The sequence below is a fragment of the Scleropages formosus genome, chromosome 6 (assembly GCF_900964775.1).
Source record: "Scleropages formosus chromosome 6, fSclFor1.1, whole genome shotgun sequence".
NCBI classification, from domain to species: domain Eukaryota; kingdom Metazoa; phylum Chordata; class Actinopteri; order Osteoglossiformes; family Osteoglossidae; genus Scleropages; species Scleropages formosus.
In genome coordinates, this window is record NC_041811.1 from 13,368,731 (window position 1) to 13,391,751 (window position 23,021).

Consider the following 23,021-nt stretch of genomic DNA (forward strand, 5'->3'; position numbering starts at 1 on the left):
TTCCTTGTATGTGTGAACATACTTGGCAATAAAGCTCGTTCTGATTCTGATTCTGATTCTGAATAATGGCAACATTTCCCCAAAAAGGGACATAAGTTCCTTTCATATAATTGCAATATACTGTAGATGTGAAGAAAACTAAGATGGTTATGATTACATGCTATTCATGGTTTAAGTACACATTTTTATACCATTTAATGTTAACTATTTTAGCCAGAAAGGGGGGGTGCGGTGGTGCAGTGGGTTGGACCGCAGTCCTGCTCTCCGGTGGGTCTGGGGTTCGAGTCCCGCTTGGGGTGCCTTGCGATGGACTGGCGTCCCGTCCTGGGTGTGTCCCCTCCCCCTCCGGCCTTACACCCTGTGTTACCGGGTTGGCTCCGGTTCCCCGTGACCCTGTATGGGACAAGCGGTTCTGATAGTGTGTGTGTTTTAGCCAGAAGAATAACCAAATAGATCTTTTAGTACCTTTTTTCAGTCTCAGTATGTAGTTTTTGGCCTACAGAGATCCTGATGAACATCTCTTGGATTTTCTTCCAGAGCATCATAGTGCTTCTCTAACGTTCTTAAAGAGAGCCAGAGAACAGTGTCTATGTTTTGTCATATTTGAGCAGATTATAGCTATTGAGGAAACCATTGGTCTTCTGTAAGTGTGCTGTTCTTGGTAAAGAAATGAACAAAGAGACAGTGCTAAAACAAGCATTTTCCCCTGGAAACTTTGAATTACCATATCACATTAAATCGAAATTTTTAAAGGCCATGTTTCCTTATTTCTTCTATTTCACTGGTGAATAACCATGCTGTAACAATAAAATGTTCCATCTTCTGAACTGATGACCTTCAACGAAAGAAAGAGCAGAACAAGCAATAAAACAATGTTAAAACAACAGAGGAAGAAGCCGTCTGGCATGTAGGCAGTAGCTCTTATATCACTATCTTGGCTGAATTTTAGATTGTTCTTCTCTTTTCCTTTTATAATGTGCTTTGCCAGTGAGGATTTTTTGTTTTTACTATATATGGCACGCAGTGCACTCAGTGACTGGAAGGAACTACTAGTGTTCATAATTTTAAGGTATTCCATTGACCACTTAACATTTAACAATATCTGAAAGAAACCTTTAACAATGAAAATGCACAAAAAGGAGGTTCAGAAAAGTGGGATTAGGGTCATACCTTCCATACGCATAAATTCTTTCAAGGTCCATTTTGATCTTTGCTATTTGAAGTGCAATTCTAAGACCCACTTCCGATTCTTAATCAGAATTAAGTGCTTAGCCTGCATTTATTTTTCATTTTCCTTCTTTTAATTATTACATTGCCTATTCGATGACACATATGGGCATTATTCAGAAGGAATTCTGGACAAAAAAAATTATGTAATGGACTCATTGCATTGTTCTCTATGATGTATGTTGCTTTGGAGAAGTATCTGCTAAATTAATAAATGTAAATATCTATGCAACATTTGCATGAGTGACTAATTTACACAGAGAGATGCGGAAAAATAAAAAAAGCTTTTAAATGTACATGTGCATTTTTTCCTTTGTGTTTTTACCTGGTTATAACAACTTGTTTGCCAGCTTGTTGTGTCTTAGCACACAGCAAATAGGCTTTAGACTCATGCAACATTATCTGATTAGTTTGTTTTCACCATTTTCCTAACGAATGGACATATCCACGACTCAAACAATTGCAGCACTTTGTGTGGTGTTACATAGCAACGGTTTCATAGGTCTATAGGTCCACTCACTCCAGCCGGAGCACAAGTGGAGCAAAATGTCACATCACTGTCTAGAGCCATCAACTGAGTCCTCATACATGCTGTTTTTAATGAACATTTCCCATCTACCCTGGCTCTAAAAACAGCTGTACACAATCCCACAAAGAATTTTAAAGGACTGGCTGGAGGTTCATTTGCCAAAGTGATTTTGAGCTCCAACCAAGCTTGGTGACTGAAATAACCTGCATATGTGAAAACACCTCATGGGCTATAGCAAACATCCTGCTAGGACCCAGCACTCTTGCTCACACACAGGTGCTCAAAACCTGTAATATGGCAAATCCTGCTGCTTAACTTTGTCTTTTTTTCTGCCGTCTGCAGAATAAACAAAAAGATAGATAAACAGAAAAATAAGCACCGAAGGCTACAGCAACATATAAACAACAAAGTACAGTCAAAACAACAAAGTACAGTCAAAACACCAAGCCAGGGGTGGTGCGGTGGCACAGCGATTAGCGCTGCTATCTCACAGCACCTCAGTGGTGCGAAAGGATGTGGGTTCAATCCCTGCTCAGTCTGTGTGGAGTTTGTATGTTCTCCCCATGACAGTGTGGGATTCCTCCCACAGTCCAAAGACATGCTGTTCAGGTTCCCCTGTAGTGTGTGAGTGCCACAGAGAGAGTATGTTTCACTGATGTATGGATGAGTGACCCAGTGTAAGTAGTGTATCTAGCAGTGTAAGTCACCTTGGCGAATAAGGTGTGTGGGCTCATAACACTACATAGAGTTTGTTGGAAGTCGCTTTGGAGTAAAGCGTCTGCTGAATAAATACGTTTTGAACAACAATGTGGTGACAAAATGACAAAGTAGGTGCAAAAATAAGATAAATACCACATAAAAGTGTGCCGATAAACAAAATGTAGGACGGGTGACTCAGTGCTACCAGATTTTGAATTGTACCCAGCCACACACCTCGGAAAATCCCAACACGGATGAAGAGATCTTTAGCTGAGTAAATTACCTCATGAAAGTGTGACAAGGCCCCTTAATCTCCTAATGAACTCAAGGTGAAAGCGAATGGTGTTCACAAGATTAGAGGACCTTGATGAAAACATGCTCAACTTTTGTGTGGAGGCTGACCTCACAAGGCAAGGGCTCACAATGGCTTCCTTACTCTCCCTTCTCTTGACACCTGCTTTTTGATGGAACACATCAATTTTCATTTCAAACTTTAAAAATGTAATTCATTTTAAACACTAACAATGGGGTTATTGAAAGGGGTAACATTTTTCTTAAGCTGCCACACGTGTCTCGTGTTTAATGCTATAGTACAGCGCTATTAAGTTAATCATTCCAATGACACAGTAACTTTTGCAAAAGTAGTGGTAATTTTGTTAATGGAAACAAACTATACTCCTCTGGTCACTATAATAGCATCTTAGATTATAACAGTCAGGAGTAGTTACATTTCTCTTATTGAAAAGTGAAATCGCACTGTATAACGCTTTTCCCCGTACAACGTCGACGGGCCCACAGCACGAGGACGGCTGCGTTCAGGCGCCTTTTTTGTTTTTGCATTGCCCCGCCCCCTACGCCTTTTCCTCGCCGCCGTAGAATACGTGAGATCTCGCGAGCTTCGGCTCTCGTCGGAGCCCAGCCCCTCCAGCGATGCCCCCTGCTGCAGTGTGTGCGCGCGCGTGTCAGTGTGTGTGTATATAGCGGCCGGGGGAAAGAGCGCTACTGGCACAGGAGGAGCTGCGGCAAGGTTGGCGCTCGGCATCCTGTAGACTGACAAAAATACACGAGAGAAATAATATAAAAAATAAAAGGTCTGGAGGCGAGGAGAGACAGCGCACAGTAACCCTGTGTGTGTGTGGTGCGGTGTGGAGCTCCGAAAGAGGCTCGAGCCCCGTTGCCGGACCGTGCTGGTGGTGACGATTTCGGGGCTGAGGTCGATGCAGTCGCGGCTCCGGAACGTGCATCGCTCTCCAGACGCCGGGCCCTTCTCGATTCGCATCCGTAGGTGGGAGGCGGCGCCGCGAGCGCGGGTCTCTGAGCGCGGCAGTGACGGAGAGGGTTTTAGCTCGACTCGGAAGCGCCAGTACAGTAGCATCCTGGCGGAGTCCCTCTACTAGTACGGACAAAGACCGCGCCGTTGCCGCTCGACTAGTTCTGCCGGGGCGTCCCATCCGGGGACGTCGGGAGGCTGCGAGAGAGGCGCCGCGCTGCTGAGGCACCGGACCGGAGCGCCGGACTTTCTGTCAGAACTCTTAAATTCCGCGGCGGCGTTTCTGCCATGTCAGCGCCGCCACCATACACTTCTCCCGCGTCGGGAGACAAACCCCCGGCGGAGCTCGCCCTCCCCGGGGACCCTGGCTTGAAGCCCGCGGGTCCCACGCCGAGCCAGAGCCGGTTTCAGGTCGACTTGGTGGCGGAGGCGGCCGCCGCGTCCCCGGAGGATGAGTGCGCGAGCGGCAAGCGCGCGGAGAAAGAGGCGGCGGCGGCGACTCCCGCCTCCGGACAGGAGCAGGCGGCAGGTGGTGAGGAGGCGAAGGGCCGGTTCCGGGTGGTGAACTTCATGGACCCCGGCGGCGCTGGGAGCCCCCCGGACGCTGTTCCCGCCGAAGGTTTCCAGAACGGGGATACGGTGATGAGCGAGGGCAGCCTGCACTCATCCACAGGCGGCCAGCATCACTACCACTACGACACGCACACGAACACGTACTACTTGCGCACGTTTGGCCACAACACCATCGACGCCGTGCCCAACATCGACTTCTACCGGCAGACGGCGGCCCCGTTCGCGGAGAAGCTCATCCGACCCACCCTGTCGGAGCTGCACGACGAGCTGGACAAGGTGAGGGCACATGAGGGAGGGCGGGCGGAGGGGGGGACGCGCTGGGTGTATGGAGGGGTGAATGGGATGGGTGACCTTCCAGGTAATCAGCCCGCAGGGTTGTGATGATTTCAGCGCAGTCTTTTGGAAGATCATGAAGATGTCAAGGTAAGACTTGAACCCAGGCCCATGCATCGAGTCAGAGAGCCCTGCTGCTTCTTCTACACGCCATTACAGCTGTGCAAGGTACAGGTAGGTGTCCAGTTGATCGATCGGTCGATCGATTGATTGATATCGGTGCTGGTTACCCCGGGTTTAAGCCATCACCTGTGCTACCACATTACAAGAGCAAAGCCGTAGCCATACAGGCATGTAATCCTCATGCTTATTGCTATGGAAACATGATTGTTGCAGGCTGTCACTTTCCAGTTTTGTTCCTCTATTTAGAGTTTTGTTGAGTTTCAGTATAGACAAATAATTGAGGACCACAGAACTGTTCACAAGCCTTCAGCTTTGACAGCTTTTGAATGTTTGGCCCTTTTTTTCCCCTTCTTGTCCCAAGTTCTCCCATATTCAGACTCCACCCCCCCCCCATTTGCATTCTTGGAGGACTCTGAACAATACAGGGTCAGGTGGTTTCAGGAGTTTTTTTTGTCTGACAGACAAAAGATGAGAGGATGCTTAAGATCTGTCACCTGTCAAATTTGTGTGCTTAATACTTATTCAAGAATGTTACTTCTACATCACACTTCAGATTCCAGAATAAATTTGTGCTCTGTAATTTTTGATTTAAACATACCGAAGCATGTATAGTTTCCAATTTCTTGTACATGGACTTTTTTGTTGTTCCTCACTTGGGGTATACTACTATCTCAGTACATGCCATTCCCTCACCTGGGAGGTGAACTTTGATCTTTTAGTCACAAGTCCAGTAAGTCCAGTATAAACACATGCTGTTTCACAATAACATAACGATGCTTTGGTATAATTGTCATCAGATTGCACCATGCACACTCACATTCTGACACATCATAGTGCAGGCCCTTAAAATACCTTTTTACTCTGAAATTTCTCTTACACTCCTCCCTCAACTGTATGTGACTACTGGGTGAATCTGCTACTGCTCACATCTTCATTTTACATCCTGCTGACTTAATTGGCTGTAGAAAACATAGTGATTTTAGGAAATAAGGTCCTGATGTCAAGTGTACAGTGCTTTTGGGCAACTGGTGCACACAGTTTCCTCTTATGGATCTGAAGTGCACAGCTTAAATATCCAGACTACATGACCATGTGTTGGTTTACAAAACCTGATACTTTGCAAAATAGTCGATTAAATTTCTTCTATTTACACATTCTTGTAGTGTCCCTGCAGATAATGTAAGCTTTTTTTGTTCTCTAGTAGGCTTTTTGTTGTACAGCGGTCTGGGGCAGTAAGTGAATTTCTAGACAGAATTGCCTGCCGTGGACCTGAAGGATACAGGTTTGACTTGCACCTCTTGCTGTAGTACCTTCTGAGCATAGAACTTGCCTTAAATTGCTCCAGTAAAAATGACATAGCTATATAAAAGGGTACATTCTAAATAATACTGAGAGTCACTTTGGCAAAATTTCAGATAAGTGAGTAAAAATAGTGTGTGTTTATACATTGTTTTCAGACCCTCCTTTATATTGCCACCCCAGTTGTTTTGCTCTGCTCTGCCCAGCTCAATCCTTCATCCACATGTGAGAGGTTATTGTGCTGTTCTGCTCTTGGTCCACATTTAGTTTGCTACCCTGTTCCAGGTGCAGCTGAATAGCTATTGCTTTTCCTGCAATGACTAAAGCCATGTGTAATGAACAAACCCTCCAACCTTAGTAGAGTCAACTAGCTCAAAAGCCATACTTAAGCCAATGGGGAGACCTGGAAAACGGCTTCACTGCTCCAGAGTTTCATCTGGCATTCAAATCTACACTTGTGTGCTTTCTGCATATATGCCTCTTAAATGTTGTGAAGAGAAATGGAATTTTGATAGGAGCTTTCTGTATGACATTTAGTTGAGCTTCACGTGCTATATGGACTTGGTACCGATACCTATTTATTCCACACACTTTCAAAGCAGTCTTTAATTCCCCACCCACTGACTCTGATCTTCAAGATGATCAGATTTGTATGAAACCACAGCAGAAATGATGAGCAGCTATTATATTCAATGTTTCAGGTAAGTGTACTCATATTGTACATAGTACTTAAACTGCTTGGCCATGCTTCTTTTGGGAGTGCCACACACACACATTGATAAACCCCAGTGGCGCTACCAGAGATGGCCAATAGAGTACAGCCTTTGTGGGATTCTTGAACCAGGCAGGATTGCATGCTTTAAGTTCACATTTTTCCATGTAGTTACCTCATCTGTCAATAAAGCACTTCCTAAGATAGTTTTTGCAAATTAAGGATGATAAAATGTGAATGGTGTCTTCATTTTGGCTGTCAAGTTATTTTTCAAGAGTTCTAATTGAGGGCTTCTCTTGATAGTTAGTATTGCCTTACCATTTGTGAAGAAGGCAGACCAGTGTTGCCAAAGGCAATATCACATTAATTTCTAAAATTTCAATAAATTGAAGATATATTAAACATCTGGTCAGTGACGTTATTGGGTGAGTCTGTGGCTGCATGAAGACCAACTGTTGATGCCTGTCACTTGAACCCTTGCAGTACCCAGCGTGATACTGACCAGCCAGAGGGAAGCCCTGACGTAGCAGATTTATTCATCATGGAGCAGTGAGGCACAAGCGCATTGTGCTGAATTATTTAGGTCTTCCTACTGCTGCCACATTGTGGGCTGGAAAAGAGCCGGTGTAGAAAAATGGATCTTCTGCGTACAGGCTGCTCAGAGCTCTGGAGGATGGAATAAATGTGTTTTAATAGCCCTGCATTGTCTGTCAGGCTGGGGGTTTTGGATATTGGCCTTGTCCCTCTCCTCCCCTCCGTTATCACAAAAAGCATCAATTGCCTGTGATGCCAGATTAGGTTTTCTTCTTCATGCAGTTGAAAATAAGTGAATAATTAAACAGTAAGAGCTTGAATATCTAAACTAGTTCAAAATGTATACTACCCTTCAAAGAATTATGATCTGTATGGATTTCTTTTAAATTTTCTTGGTTATGTGTTTTCTGAAGAAATATTTAGGGCATAGTACCAGTCAAAAGTTTGAGTACACACTATGGGGACCCCCCCCCAATGGAATTTGGGAAGCAAGTTTGATCAGGAAGTGAGCTACTGTGTCTTCTATCTCTTCTGAAGCTATTCCCAGAGTTGTATGACACTTTTGGGCTGTTTTGTATTGTTATATGTTCAGTTTGTTCTATATGGGTGTTGCCCAAGGTGCACATGCATACTCAGACTTTTTCATGGTGCTGAGTATTGCTTTTAACTAAAATTAAGTGAATCAGTTATCATGCTATGATAGCGTGGGGCCTTTGTTCCCAAAATACCATCTGGAATGTGAGTTTGTGAGCAAAGTATATGATTCCTTTTGTCTTTGCAATACAAACCATTTGTTGGTGACAGTCTGTAAGCTAGAGTGCAGACATTCCCTCCTTGATGGAAATGACTTGATGGGGAAGATTTCTCAGGAAGGTGACCTTGCTGGCGTGGAGCACAAAAGCAGTAAGATATGTTACGGTTATCCAAGCCGCGCCAGGAAAACGGGCTTTGCATCAGTTTACTTCCGGGTTGAAACACCAGCACTAGGTTCCATTTGGAACCAGGTGCTGGGTCACATCTTCATGTGCTTCCTGCTAAAATGTTCATTTATTGAGGAATGTGCAAGTTTCCTTCCTTGGTACTGCTGGTTATCTTTGCAGTTGCTTAGCTGCCCTTTCAGTGATATTTATCCTCAGGCATTTCACAACTTTGAAAACCAGTCCCTGCGACAAATCTTTTGGGGGTGTCTCTTACTTCCATTAGCCAGCCCGGCTGTCAGATTAACAGCTTGCATGATATATTGAGTGAAGGTTGCATAGAATGTGTTTTCAGATTGTGTGTATTGCCACTTAGAGGGTACATGGTGGTGCCAGAGGAATCAGCTGTGAAATACTGCCTTATTGTCTATAAAGTGTGCCCTTAGCTTTTGCTCTTCGAGGCCTTTGAGTGCCAGTTTAATGTGGACGTGGCAGTATTTGGGGTGCCATTACTAAAGATACTGAAGCAACAATTAATGTTGCTTCAGAATAATTTGACTTTAGAAAATTTTCTGCATGTTTGGGGGAAAACTTCATTGGAACAGAAATTAAGGTGTTTGATTCCAGAATGTTGACTTTGCAAGAATTAAACCATTTAAATGCATTTTGGCAGTGCCCGATTTTTAAACGCTGCTAACATTAATATGGTTCACATCCGTACCATCTCGCTTCCATGAATCAGGACCGCATTGGAGCAATTGTCCCCACCTCGCCCACGTCATACATAATAAAACTTGTGATCTCTCCAGTGCCCCCTCCACATGGCCATTAATGCAGGCCCATCTTAATGGGGCATTGTTGAGAAAAGCGCTTATGTTCCCCTCAGACAATGGTACATTTTCAGTGTCCTGTTCTGACACTGACAGTACGTCCTGGTCATGTGTCACCTCGGCCGTGGGCAGGATGCGTGCCGAGGCGGGGTGAAGGGCATGCTGTACATTTCCCCACTTTCTTCCTTCATCATTTCTCCATTAATGCGGACATTGTAAAGCCAGTGGGTTTGTCTCATTGGGCTGCCACTGTGATTTCAGTTTATAGCCATCTCATTTCACGAAAGCACAACTGAAAGAACTATGATTGGACTGCTGGTAGCATAGCGGTTGGAGCTGCTGCCTTTAAACCCAGAGGTTGCAGGTTCAATTCCCACCTCCAGCTGCTGTACTCTTGAGCAAGATACTTACCCTAAAATTGCTCAAGTAAAATTTTCCAGCTCTATAAATGTGTAAATAACTAAGGGCATTAGCCAGTGGGTAGTGTTATGGTTAAAGAACAGAGCTTCTGGCAGTGACTTTCTCATTTGTGATGAGGACCCTGGCCAGTGTGTGTATTATGAAAAATGAGCCACTTCAGTTAATTTTGGGTGAAAGATTCTCCTAGGCAACTAATAGTGCAGTTATATCTTTAATAGTGATAATTGCTAGGTGATGGCTTTTTGCACTCTGACTATACCCTCACTTAACAGATATTGAAAAGTCTTCTGGGATATCATCTCCATTTGCAGGCAGGGCAAGAGTTCTAAGATGAACAGTTAACAGACTGTTCTCAACAATTTAGTGTCACAGTACTTCTGGTTAGGGGGGGACGCGGTGGCGCAGTGGGTTGGACCGGGTCCTGCTTTCCGGTAGGTCTGGGGTTCGAGTCCCACTTGGGGTGCCTTGCAACGGACTGGCGTCCCGTCCTGGGTGTGTCCCCCTCCACCCTTATGCCCTGAGTTGCCGGGTTAGGCTCCAGTTCCCTGCGACCCTGTATGGGATAAGCGGTTTAGAAAGTGTGTGTGTACACTTCTGGTTACTATGTTGAAGAAATTTTTAACGTCTTTGATCAATCTTCAGTTCCAAAATCCCTTGTTCTCTTATGCTTTCCAGCGTTTTGAGCTCTAATCAGCATTGATTTCGGGTCAGTGCCTGATTAATGTGGGTTTTATACCATTTAAAACGGATGACTTCCTCTGAAAAAATACTTAGTGTGACACATATAATTTGTGTATATGCAGTGTTGCCTGAAACTGTGAACCCCTTTTCCCCTTAGTTTTTCCATAAAATTATTTAATCAGAACCATTCTTCATCTGACAAAATAGGTGTGTAATTACCAATTCCATGTTGGTTTCAAGGAGATCGTTACAAGAAAACGGGTTAAACAAAGTAGGTCAGTAGAATCAACTGAAAATCATAATCATTTGTTCATTTTATGAGTGCATTTTAAGATCTAGTATTTAGACTTTGTAGGTTCATTTTAATATTTTATACAAGGATAGTGACAATCCCTGTATGGTTCACATGCTTTCAAGCAGTACTGTACTGAAAATGAAAATGGCGAGATGCAGACACAGGCCTGTGCAAATCACATGCAGAAACCTCTTACCAACTTCTTCTCTGCACACAAGACTCAAAGCAGAAGTTCTTTATCTTTCCACCAGGCAGGATATAATGATGCGAAACTGAACAAGACATTTAACCACACTGACAAACAGTGTTCAGTGAGTAACCGTTTTAAACTAAGAACAAGATACTTCACCATTCAGTGCTAGAGTCCCAGTAATAAAACAATCACAAAATTAGTATGAATTGTAGGTGTCCACATTGTGGAGGAAATTCTCTCTTTTTACCAGAGAGAGACTAGTGTGGTTTGGGTTATTTAGCTAGTAGCGCATCTCCATGGTCTTCAGGCTGAACATCATACTGTTTTGCCTGTTTCAGCACTTGATAGCAATATGCTTGTGCAGCTTGTACTGCCGCCTTCCTTTTTTTTTTTCTTGCCTCTGTCTCTTTTCGTGTGAGGGAAGAGAGCCTCTTTGTCCTGTTTCAATGGCCTACCTGTAAGATGTCTTCAATTCACCTCTTTCAGGTGATCTGCCTGTACTTTTCTCCTTCGTTTTCTTTATTGCCCCTTTTAGTGTTTGAATTTTGTGTTTTTGATATGGTGCTTTTATCTTGGGTGTGATTAATGAACGCTTTAGTGTTAATTACAGAATTTCTCCTCATTCAGCTGATGTTTTCTCAAGCAACTTATAACAGTAAGTTACTTAGAATTATTTACCTGTTTATTCAGCTGTGTAATTTTTACTGGAGTAATTTAGGTTAAGTACCTTGCTCGAGGGCATTACAAGTGTATGTTGGTTTCGAACCTGCAACCTTTTGGTCCAAAGGCAGTAGTTCTGATCGCTATATTTCCTGCTCACCCATGTGTAGCTATAGACATGACTTGCTTTTTGAATGCCCAAACACGGATAAGTATTTAGTGACATTTTACAGTTGCCTAAAACGGTCTAGCCTGCAGTATTGAGACAGTCAGCCACTCCAGTGTGCACAGTGACGGCACCATACGCTTTCTGTCAGCTGTTGTCCCTTCACTCTGGGGATGGTGATGGGGAATAAGGGGCGGCCTCTGGAACCAGCCTGCAACCTTGATGAGCTATGAGCTAAATGTGGCAGCAGAAGAATATTGGCTTGCTGCAGTGTCTCACCCCCAAAATTGTCCCATTCACCCCTAGCCTCTCACTTTGACTTTAGTTAACTGGAAATGCAAATTGTGTATTTGCATGATGTAATTTGGTTTGTATATTAATGGCTCTAGTTGTATTGGATACTGGCTGTGTAATTTAATGTCTTGCAGATTAGTTCATTACAACTTTACTTTATAAACAGCACTGCAAGAGGAATTTTCCCCCTCTGGTCATCTGATTCAATCAGATTTTTTGGAAGGAGATCGCACTCCTGGTTTGAGTATGCTGACTTTTACAAAGAAGCGGAAGTCGTACTGTGCCAAGCATGAGAGAGGACTTATTTTCCACGTGGTGCTGTTTATGTTCTGATGCAGGAAGTGCACATATCTGCCTGGGGCTTGCTGTCATACTGCAGGAAGTGACAGTACCTCACGCTTTATGGAGGTAGGAAAGAGGCAGGCAGGAGAAGGGGAGAGATGGGAGAAGGCAGTATCATGCCAGTTCTTAGCAGCTTGCCAGCAGATCCATGTTATGTTTATGAAACAGTGGTGTTGGCTTGCTAACAGCAGAATTGCTGTCACGTTTCTATCTCTGTAGACTGACCAATGCCAGGTAGAACCTGACATGACTTGGGGTGAATGTGGATCTGAAAATGGCAAACTTGGGACTCTGAATAATGTAGCTGCGTCATCTCTGCCTGTGACTGCCTGTAGGCGTCAGCTGTTGCATCTTTATTTACCTGCCCTTTACAGTGGCTCAACCTTGAGCCATACTGAAGTCTCTGGTTTTGAAGCAATTTATTTTCAGGCACCTAAGTGTTTACCTTTTATAATGTATGGGGCTTTGTTTCGGATTTTGGAACGTCTTCCTATCACGAACAGAAACGCAGGCATGGCCAAGTACACTGATAGTAAATTGCTTAAGTAAATATTCATAAGTGTTTCGTGATGTCATGGAATACTCAGTGGTGCTTATGGTTTTTTTTTTTTTTTTTTTTTTTTTTGGTCCATTCAAGGACAAAGGGAACACTGAAAATTTAGCCTAACCAACTGTTGCTGCATTCTTTGTAACAGGGCTTTAAAGCTGCTGGATGTAGCTGGAATAGCAAGGCTAAATTCAAGCCTTGACCCTCAATGCATTCTTGTAAATTGCTGTACTGGCAGCATTTTCAGATTGAAATCTTTGGGCCTCTCACTGCACTCAGTGTACTCTTAAACATACATGTATCCCATCTGTCCCATAAATATGGGGCTCACTTTTTGATTTTTGGGAAAATCTCCTGGTTTACACTTTGTGAACCTTCCATTACAAAAGTCTCTTAAAGAATGGTGCAGAACAGGAACTTGTTTCTGGATGCAGACATGCAATGTTACTGGTTTAATTTTGCCTTAGTATGGAAAGTGTATCATGTTAATTTCAGCACTCAGACGTTGGTAAGTTTTTGGGAATTTATTGTGAGGCACGAGAAGAGAAATGACTATTTAAAATTTCATTTTCTATATATGGTTTTCAAGACCACCTAGCTGTCAGTTTCACAGTACCTTTTACAAAGATGTTTGCAAAGCTCCATGTTGACTTTCACAGTGACCTATGGTGGAATGAGGAAGGAGGGAAGAGGAACCCCAAATTGCTGAGTCATCAGCTTGCCTCAGAGAGCAACACTGCTCATGAATTTACATAGAAGCACTTCCTGAGATAGTTTTAGATCTTTTTGTTTACCCCTTTGGATCTCTTTCAAAGATTTTAATTTCTCGGCATGAAAATTTGATATCTTTTTTATAGAAATTCATTAGTCCTCACCCATGATGGAAAGGAATGGGTGGCCCAAGTTTCTGGCCTGCACCGTGTTGACAGAACTGAAGTTGGTGCCCTTGCCTCCAAATGGGCCCTGCCTATAAATAGTTTCAAATGACACATTTTTTTTTTTTTTTTTTTTTTTGAGATTGTGTCTGAATGGCCAGTGACTAGAGGAGCCCTGGCAACAATGGACCCCCTTGTTATAGAGGCACCCTCTTGGTGCAGTTCAATCATCTCGAATGACCGTATTGCTGTTGTAAGGCAGCGGGTGACCATTTTGTAAGGATTTTTTTTCTTTAAATATGGCACCATTTTGGTAAAAGAACCCTTACATAAAGTAGGGTGAATCAGGTTTTGACATTTTTCCATAACGTGTTTGTGTACACGGCTTATTTACTTACTGGGTAACTGGTTATATTTGACGACACCCACAGAAGGGTGTTCGTAGGCAGAGACTGCGAGGGGAGCACTCTGGGACTTCAGAGGCAGTGAGCGGAAAGGTTGTGCGTTGGGGCTTCGGGGGTAACTACATGTTGGTACACAGATGACGTACCATGTTCAGGAGAGCTTTAAGCCCTCGTAGGAGGGATCATTTCTTGCTTTTGTTGTCATGGCCTCCAGTTCACACCCAGTGCCCTCTATAGGTAACTGGAAGAACGAGTCATTAATGCTGGCTGTCAACAAATAAATGCACGATAATTCCGTTAAATTGTCAATTGTCGGCATGGTAGACTGCCGATAATCCAGCAGGTTGAGGGAAAAAATCACTTGTTCAAGTATTTATACTTGTCCTAAATGCCATGGACAGTTCATAATGTTAATTTAAAATATATTCATGAAAGAATTAAATTTCTGGACTTTCCCACTCAGTGGGAGCCTACTCTTCAAACACTTCATTATAATTTTAAGTGCATATAAAGAAATGGATTTCCCTACACCTGTAAAAGGAGAATTGGGTCTAAAATCCACAATGTTTTTTTTTTTTTTTTTTTTTTGGGAATATTTCTTGGCAGAGTGATTAATTTGATCTTTGTCAAATTAATAAAATCTTAAGTGAACATGCACATGATGAATATTTGTCTTAATCTGCATCTTGTATAACGGGTTACTGCTCCAGCTTGTAACAGTGGGTAAGTTCCTGCCCACTTAGTCTTAAGATTACAGTGAAATTGCTTGTGTTTTTGAGATTTACTATAGTGAGTAAAAAATGCATGTGCATCCAGGCAGTTCCATAGTGAAGGCCTCAAATTGATTGTTTGGTGTTTAGTTTGCAGCTGGATTGTTCAGTGTTGACTGTCTCGCGCCACCCACCGTTGCAGCTACCTTGTAAACACGGAGCAATTGTCCGGCAGGCCTTGCACCCCGTGGGGGGACACTACCTCACCCCTCCTGCCCTTTTGTTCCTGCCTTGACCTTGTGACACGCTAGAACCGTCACCTTGTCTACCATTCTGCTCGTCATCTTTGTGTATCCCCCAGGCCTTCCCACAAACATCACGTGACGCCAAGGTAACAATGATGGTCACATAAATGCCCCATGTGCTGGGTGGAGGCCCATTGACTGTCTGCAGCTCACTAGTAAACATGTTGGGGTATTTTTGTGCCCATCTCTTGGTGTCTCCTGACCTGTTTTGTTTGGGTTCCTCTCTGCTTCTGGATCATGCTAGCAGGTCTTTGTGTGCTGGATGACGCACCAAATGTGTATGTTAAGTTTGTGCTCTTCCTTGATGACTGGTTCCCTTCTATGACCTTCCATTTGCAGTTTTTTGGTTCAGTGGTGGGTGTTTCAGTGTGTATGGTCACTTTACTGAATCTGATGGTTCATACTGTTTGGGCCCCTTTTACTCTGACAAGAATATGGATGGAGTCAGTTGGGTTCACTTCATGTCTCACTGCTCACTTCCTGTCCCTATTCAGAGAGGGAACCCCTCAAAACCTGGTGGGAATAAGGATGAGCTGTTCTCATCCATGTTGCTCCAAGAATATCTGAGCACACAATTGCCAAGTTGCAGGATATTTGCATTATGGGAAGGCAGGATAAGGTTTGTAACCCCTGCGCAAGCCTGAAATGTACTCATTTCCTGAAAAGTGAAAACGGGTCTATTTCTGACTGGAGCATATAAACAAACATGCACAGGAAGTGACCTTTTTCCCCCCCACAGCACAGCCACCACTGCATCATGGCTTGCTTGGTGATTGGGTTTGGAATCCTGCTCTCCCCTTAAACGAATATTGCATGCCGGTTTTGCTAGTGACCCACAGCGTATGTGGGGTCACAGATAGTTGCATTTTCATTGGGTTTCTTTGTAACCAGAAGCCAAGAACATCCCCTTAGGTGTGTCTTTCCCCACACATCTTCCTTTAATTCATGAGCTGAATTTCCACCCAGTTTGTCGTCATTACAGTTTTTATCCTGTAATTATCTGAGCTTGCTAGCTGTAAGTTTGCCAGTGACTTTTTGCATTTAGTGAGACAAAGGCCGTATTATGAGATGGGGAACAATTTTTGGTGTTTGCTTTCTGCTGAAGGTGAAACATTGAGTGGTCTGTTTTTGTGGTGGCCCTGGGCCATGGCACATAGGTTATTAGGTGACATTTCTGGCCAAGGGCTCATTTCCTGTGTGCTAGCGAATGGACTCCCGGGACTGGCTCAGGCCTAATGCGTCGCCCAAATGGGCCAGCAGCACTTGCTGCACGTATTCCCGTGCAGTGTAAAATGACAAGAGCAGATTACATGAGGCGTTTGTGTGCAAATTATAATAATTGGGGGCGCTGAAGTGTTGCATCAACTTCTGGTGCATAGTTTAAGCTAACAGTTTAAAGTTGACACTTTCCTTGGTTTCCCCCCGCTTGTATGCATACACTATTCTAGGTGTTCCAGAATTTACCACATTGGTTTTGTGGTCTGGAATGTTTGATGTAGATGGTATAAAAAGGATGCAGTGATAATTAGTTTGGGTTCTGAGAATGTATTCTCTTTCCTAAGGTGAAGTGTATACTGTTATAAATCTCTCATGGTTTTGTGTGTCTGGACATTTTTTCCTCCTTCCTTGCTTTGTCTATCCATTTTTCTTCTTTGCAATTCTACTTTTCTTCTGGAGTTTTTGAAACTCATGTTCCAGTTTAAAGAACAATGCCAATGAAGCACTACTTGTGTTCCTTCACCCAGTGAGATAAAACAGCTCTTCAGAACCCACAGCATCAGTAACAGTGTCTATACTCAAAGCACAATGGCACATTTCCTTTTAACTTAACTTTTTGCTTCAAAAGGGGACTTGTTCAGCATTAAGCACTTTTTTGTGCTTTTATTGCGTAGTCATTCATACCGCACACTGTTACACTGATCCAGTCATGTAGCTGAAGATTGTCACAGAAGCAATTTCTGTTAAGTGCTTTGTTCAGAGGGGGGCGTGGTGGTGCAGCAGGCTTGGCCAGGTCCCGCTCTCTCGTGGGTCTGGGGTTTGAGCCCTGTTTGGCGTGCCTTGCGGCAGACTGGCATCCCTTCCAGCCTTATGCTTTGTGTTGCTGGGTTAGGCTTCGGGTTGCTGCGACCCTGCTTTGGGACAAGCGGTTTCAGGCTGTGTGCGTGCTTAGCTCAGAGGTACCTCCTGGACCCTTAGAGACCCTCCTGAGAGGTTCAGTTCCATTATCACTATTATACTTTGTTTTAGATCTGTTTATTTGGTCTCAAACTGAGATGCTGCATTGGAGTTTGCAAGCCAAATTTTTTTTTTTAATGGTGGTTTTTGTTGTTTGGGTCTCTGACCGCTTGGATGGTGGCGGTCATACAGCCTCTCTGTTTGTTTGTCCTGGTCGGGTACTGCAGAACATGGCACCGGCACAGCGTGGATGCCGCTGAGTGCTAGACGCCTACAGAATAGCTGGAGATCTGAATTATGCAGTGGCAGGGAGTGGCAGGGAATGTTTAGTGCTTTGTGAATGGAATATTAACAGCTCCTGAGCGGAAAAATGCAGAGCCGATACCGGCCCTTTTCACAGGCATCCTAAAGACACACTGGGATTAAACAAAAATTGCAGATTGCATTTTATGCTCCCCTTGTACCCTTTGAGAGCAAAGCAAGTGACTAGTGATCAGCAGTTGCCTTTTTACACTAGAATTTAAAATGAGGAAAACCTGAGAAATATATATATTCTGTAATAATAGTATGTTGTAACAACATATAGTTTTCCAGAAAGCAAAAGAATAATTGCAGTTTATTCATTGCAGGCTTTGTACTAATCACAGTGCACACAAGGAGATTTAAAACATTCCCTTACCTATGAGGAGCTCAGGCTCTCCAGATGGTTGGCTCTCTGTGTGAAACTTGTGCCTGGGGTGCTCATGGCAGTGTGGTGAACATGGAACAGTCATGTTGGACAACGGCTAGTGGGGATTTGTTTGAGCTGCTGTACCTGCAGGATGTGGCTCTCTCCTCAGGTTTGGTGTAGGGTAAAAGAGCCCACCATCCCATCCTTATGCCACACGTCACTGTTGGGTCTGTGAATCAACAATGACTCATTGTGCTGTGCATGCTGTGCAGTGGTCTTCCACCTATGTGGTGACCACCTTCGAGTGCAGCATTTCATTTATTCATTAAACTGATGCTTTTTTCCCCCAAGTGTCTTATGTTAGACTTAATTTACCCATTATTACAGCTGAGCAATATTTACCAGAGCAATTCAGAGTAAGTACCTTGTTCAAGAGTAATATAGCAGGAGCAGGAGTCAGTCTTGGGCTTTGTGAGAGGAAGACAACTCTACCTATGCTACCTGGTGGACCCCCTGCTCTTCAAGCACTTTGGAGTCTAGTGCAAGTCACTGGGTTAATGCCTTTCTTCAGGAGAGCTGTTCTGCTACCATGATGTAAGACATGGGCCTTCCCATAATGTCAGTGCATGGTCTGTGACTCATGGTCTCTGATTTGTGAGATTCAGACCGGAATTCAGATATGACTTTGTGAATGCAGATAGAATGGTAAGATTAATCTTTGACATGTCTTTTCATGGGAACAAATTTCTCAGGAACTATTTTTACTGTGAAAAGAGATATTGGAACACGTACAGGCAAACATGACAAGATTGGAGCAATCTCATATGAGTCAGGAAGGCCTTTGTGATTGTGGCTGTTGACAACATTGGAACCAGTCCTATGAGCTGGACTGTGTTGATTATCAGAAATATGAATCTGCTCGTTTTTCCAACCAAGCAGAAATTCCTGCTGAGAACTGAGTTTCTGGTAAACTTGCTTTAACTTGAATCCCCACTTGATTTAGACTGTCTCTAAAGGCTGCAGATCCTGGAACCTATTGCCTCAGCATCTTGTTTTCCATTAGGTTCCTTTTTGTCAGCCATGGATCTCTTCAAGCATTTGATGAATGTTAAGGACTGCCTTCATGAAAAATGTCCACAAATTAATCTGAGAAAATATTGCATTTGGTTTGTTCCACTGAAAATTAGTCACGTAGGATTGTTAGATATTTGTGTTTTTATTTAGGAAAAAAAAAAAAAAAAAAATTGCTTACCCTGATTGTAACTAATGCCTGGATTTCCTTCCTTGATGTGTTTTGGGATTTAAGAACTCTCCCAAATCTAGCATTGTCGTGACTGGCTAGCTCCCTGTTCATTTGGTAATGAGCTCCTTGTTTGCCTGCTGTAGAGAAGTCACCAGCTCAGTGGAAGCTAATGAACTGTAGTAGTGCCTCCTGTGTCTCCGATTTATCACATGAATGTGCGGGTATAGCTCCAATGCTGTTAATCCTCCTCGCCAGCATGGACAGAGGAGAAGATGGTAGTGGTGGATGGTTTTCCCCTTAGTTGGTTTTTTGTGTAATACATCTGTTTTTATGAGTACAGGGTCATGGTGACATGATGGGGTTGTGAATGATGTACAACAACAATCAACTTGTTAGACATGAACAACCTCAAACTTTCAAAATAAATAATGTTAACTTTGTATTGTGATTGAACTGATTTGTGTTTCTGTTTTAGGAAACTGTCAGTGAGGATAGGGTAGCACAGTAGACCATTGGGTAGTAAAAGTTTCTCAGCTCCTGTGTTTTGGTGTTTTGAGTTTGGTTATGTGTTCAAATCTGGCTGTGTGTCCGGAGTTTGTATGTTCTCCCATGTTTCCATGAATTTCAACTTGTTTGTGATGGATGGATGTCAGGGGGTATGTATGAGTAACTTACCTGAAGTGGTGGAAGGTCAACGATGATGATGATAATCTGTCAGGTGTAAGAGTAGCCCTTGGTACAGTATGGTGTATGGGTGCGGGAAAATTTGTGTAAAGTATGTCCATTTGGTTTACCCTAATTACCAACATAGTTAATTTTGAAAGAGTTATGTGCAGATTATTCACTTGTTATTTCATTATTAATCCTCAAATTGGTCTGCTGCCACAAGAAAGGACACTGGTAGTAGCCCTCCGATGGCTTGTTTCCCGCATTTCCTGCATGACTCGTGATGCCTGCAGATACGATGGCTCGGCTGCCAGCTGCCTACCACTCCGTCTCCTGCTACGGAACCAGCAGGCTGTTTCACCTTCTGTTTTCCAATGCTGGTGGTGGGGGCTGGGGGATCCAGGGGACAGGAACATGGTGTTGAAGTGCAGTGCAAGTGCTCTCTTTGGCACCTGTAGAGTCCCAGAGCTCAGTCTAAGTGATGACAACATACACCAGTTTCCATCTGATTAAACTGGAGGGGTAAAGCCAAATAAATCCTAAATATGTCTGCTTGGGTTTAGGAAATCTTTTGGACATTGAATGTGACCATTTCACTCTAGTCGAAAGTAATTTGTCCTTCGGACACTGTGGCCCAGTAGAAAACGTTTCGCCTGTCGGCCTGGGCATGACTTTTGTTCTGCCAAAAGTCCCCGAGGCAAAGACATGCCTGCGCACATTTTGAAATGATGTTCTTGGCCCGACATCAAGACTGGGGGGGCAGAAGGACCAATGAATGTATTGCAGCGGAAATGAGAAGGCAGCTCTTGCAGCACAGAGTTGAATGCCCATGATGAAGGTACAGCGTCTGTGCGTCACAAACTCATTTTTTTTGTTGCTTTAAATAAACCCAAGAGATGCAGTATATAGACTTAGCTGGTACATGTACTGCTGCTGTATGGGGGCTCTTGTGAAACTAGCCCACATGCTGCTCACAAGGGACACGTGGTGACTCTGCCCTTTGACTCTGGATTGCAGTGATGGGTCACTTCAGAGCTGCCCATTGGCTCTACAAAATCTGGACTGGCATGCCTGACTTGTCCCTGTGTGTTTGTTTTTGCCTGCTGTGACATTCCTCTTATCTGCATCAGGAAAAGCTAAAGCCTACAGTTGTGCTCTTGTGTAGCCTTTAATAAATATTACAGCTGATTTAGAGATGGTCTTGGTACAGGTTCTGTTTTTCAAATAAACCTGTTGGCCTCATGTTTTGTGTGGAAGAGCAGTGTTTTCTCCCTTTGGAGAAATTCCAGTGTGTGCTTCTCAATTTTAATTTTTTTTTATTTCCATAAGTGGCTGCTTGAGAGAAAGCAGGTGATGCGGTAGAGAATATTATGTACGGGTAAACAGGAAGCCTGTCGGTTCAGTACGAGTACTGACGTATGGAGAAACACAGCCTACTTTCGCGGTCTGCTGGATATTGTTCCCTAGAGCGTGCAGTGGGACCGAGTGAGCCGGCTTCTGCAGTAGGCCTATAATCACGTTTAATAAAAGCCACTAAGTGTCAGGTGTCCTGTAACCAAGAACAGTGGCTGCCTGGTGCAGAGTTGAGCAGTTTATTGCAGGAACGCAGGGTACAGACTCAGCTGAGGTGAGGGAAGAGATGTCTCTAGAACTGCATGGAGGGGAAGGAGGATCTTTGGGAACATGAGCCCCTCTCTGTCGCGTGTGTGCGTGTCTGCCCTTTGGCGCACACCTATCCCTCAGCCAGCTGCTCCACACCCCATTGCCAAGATGGGAGATTACTATAATCTCTGTACCCTGTCCAGGCCGTAATATGCCATGCTGGGATTGGACCACCTCCCCTTCGGTTGGGCTCAAAACCCGGTGCTACCACATAATGGGGCTGTAATAGATAAGACATAAGAGCGATGCCCCGATCAAGCAGGTTTGGCTGCTTCAGGTCATTAAAGCTGTCACTTTGTTCTCAAAAGACTTGGGTTCAGGAGGTGCCTGTACCTGCTATAGTACGCTTGATAAATGCAAGAATCCTTAACTGATACAATAATGTCCAGCTGTATGAATGTGTCAGTCATTGTAAGTAGATTAGTGTTAAAACCTAACTTTTGTAAGTTGTCTTGGCAAAAACTATCAAGTAGTTGAATAAATAAAAAATCTGTAAACTTGAAATATGGCCAAAGCACAGAAGTGACAGGGTGTGTGGCATTGTTTTTCATGCTGGCAGTATGACCTGTGCCTTGGTGGTTGTGGGCAAGCTGGATGCCTTATGGCCATTTTGTGAATGGAAACCCAGTGCAAAGACCAGTGATTTTGCTTTTGTCCTTTAAGTGCTCAGCTAATAAGAGTTACAGGAGCAAGGAATTAATGCCTTCCTGGAATGGAGTGGGTGTACTGTGAAGTAAGGATTTTTGGGGGGATTGAGGAGAATAATGAAGATTTTAACGTCTGCTGATATGAGTTGTTTACTATTTGGTTTCTATAAATACCATGGCCTAATTTTTCTTTCCCTTCCCTTCTGCCTTCATTTTCATAGGTTTCTCTACCAATGTGCATTTTTCCTACCCATTTGCTTAATAGTGAGAATTAAAGGACATTTGAGTAAATGTGATGGTGATGTTTAAGGATGTCGAAATGTCACAGTTATGGTTCAGTACAGAGCTGCTTTGTGGACACACATGGATGCATTGCAGTTGCATATTGGGGCTCTTTGCATGTACCCAGCATTCCCCACTAGCTGTTTTTAGCAGTACCAGCAACAGCATCTCACTCTTGACAGCAGCACAACTGCTTATTACCGAGGCATGCTGTCCTGTGGGATGACAGGTTGGATCCTACAATCAATCACTGTACTCTGAGTCAGTGGCCCATTATGCTGCCCAAATCAGAAATATAAATATAGAGAAGCTTGTTTGCAAGCAAGTGTGCTTGCAGTTTTGGATGAGAGGTGATGGTGTACTTGGGGCATAGGCCCAGCCTGTTTGTGTGCACTTTGGTTACTCGGGTCTTGGCTGCTTATGAATTAGTGCTTAATGGAAAGCAGCAGGGGTGTAATCACAGTAAAGTGGTGTGGAGAACAACAGAAATGAGGCTTGCTCTTTTCACAGTGTCAGAAGTGTAGCTGAAGCAGAAACCTCCGGTGCCGAAAGCAGTGACTTGAATCGGTAGCCGGAAGGTTGCTGATTCTTGTTTTGGTTTCACAAAGATTGCTTCTGTTGTACCTTGAAGTGCTGAGCTGGGAACTCCACAAGGTTTAGCTGTGTAAATTTCTAGCACTTTTAGAGCTTGTTCATAAAAGCATTGGCCAAGCAACAAAATAAGTTCATACAGGTGGG

At 43.7% G+C, this 23,021-nt stretch overlaps 1 protein-coding gene across 2 annotated transcripts in view; it reads left to right on the forward strand.

Moving 5' to 3' along the window:
- Nucleotides 1-3,296: 3,296 nt before the first annotated feature.
- The window catches only part of slc12a2 (solute carrier family 12 member 2), a 56,958-nt gene continuing 37,233 nt past the window's right edge, over nucleotides 3,297-23,021 (forward strand). For both annotated transcript variants that reach the window (XM_018744787.2, XM_018744788.2), the window contains exon 1: nucleotides 3,297-4,574. In XM_018744787.2, coding sequence (XP_018600303.2) covers nucleotides 4,014-4,574 — 561 coding nt within the window. In that variant the 5' untranslated portion in view covers nucleotides 3,297-4,013. The remainder of the gene's footprint in view (nucleotides 4,575-23,021) is intronic.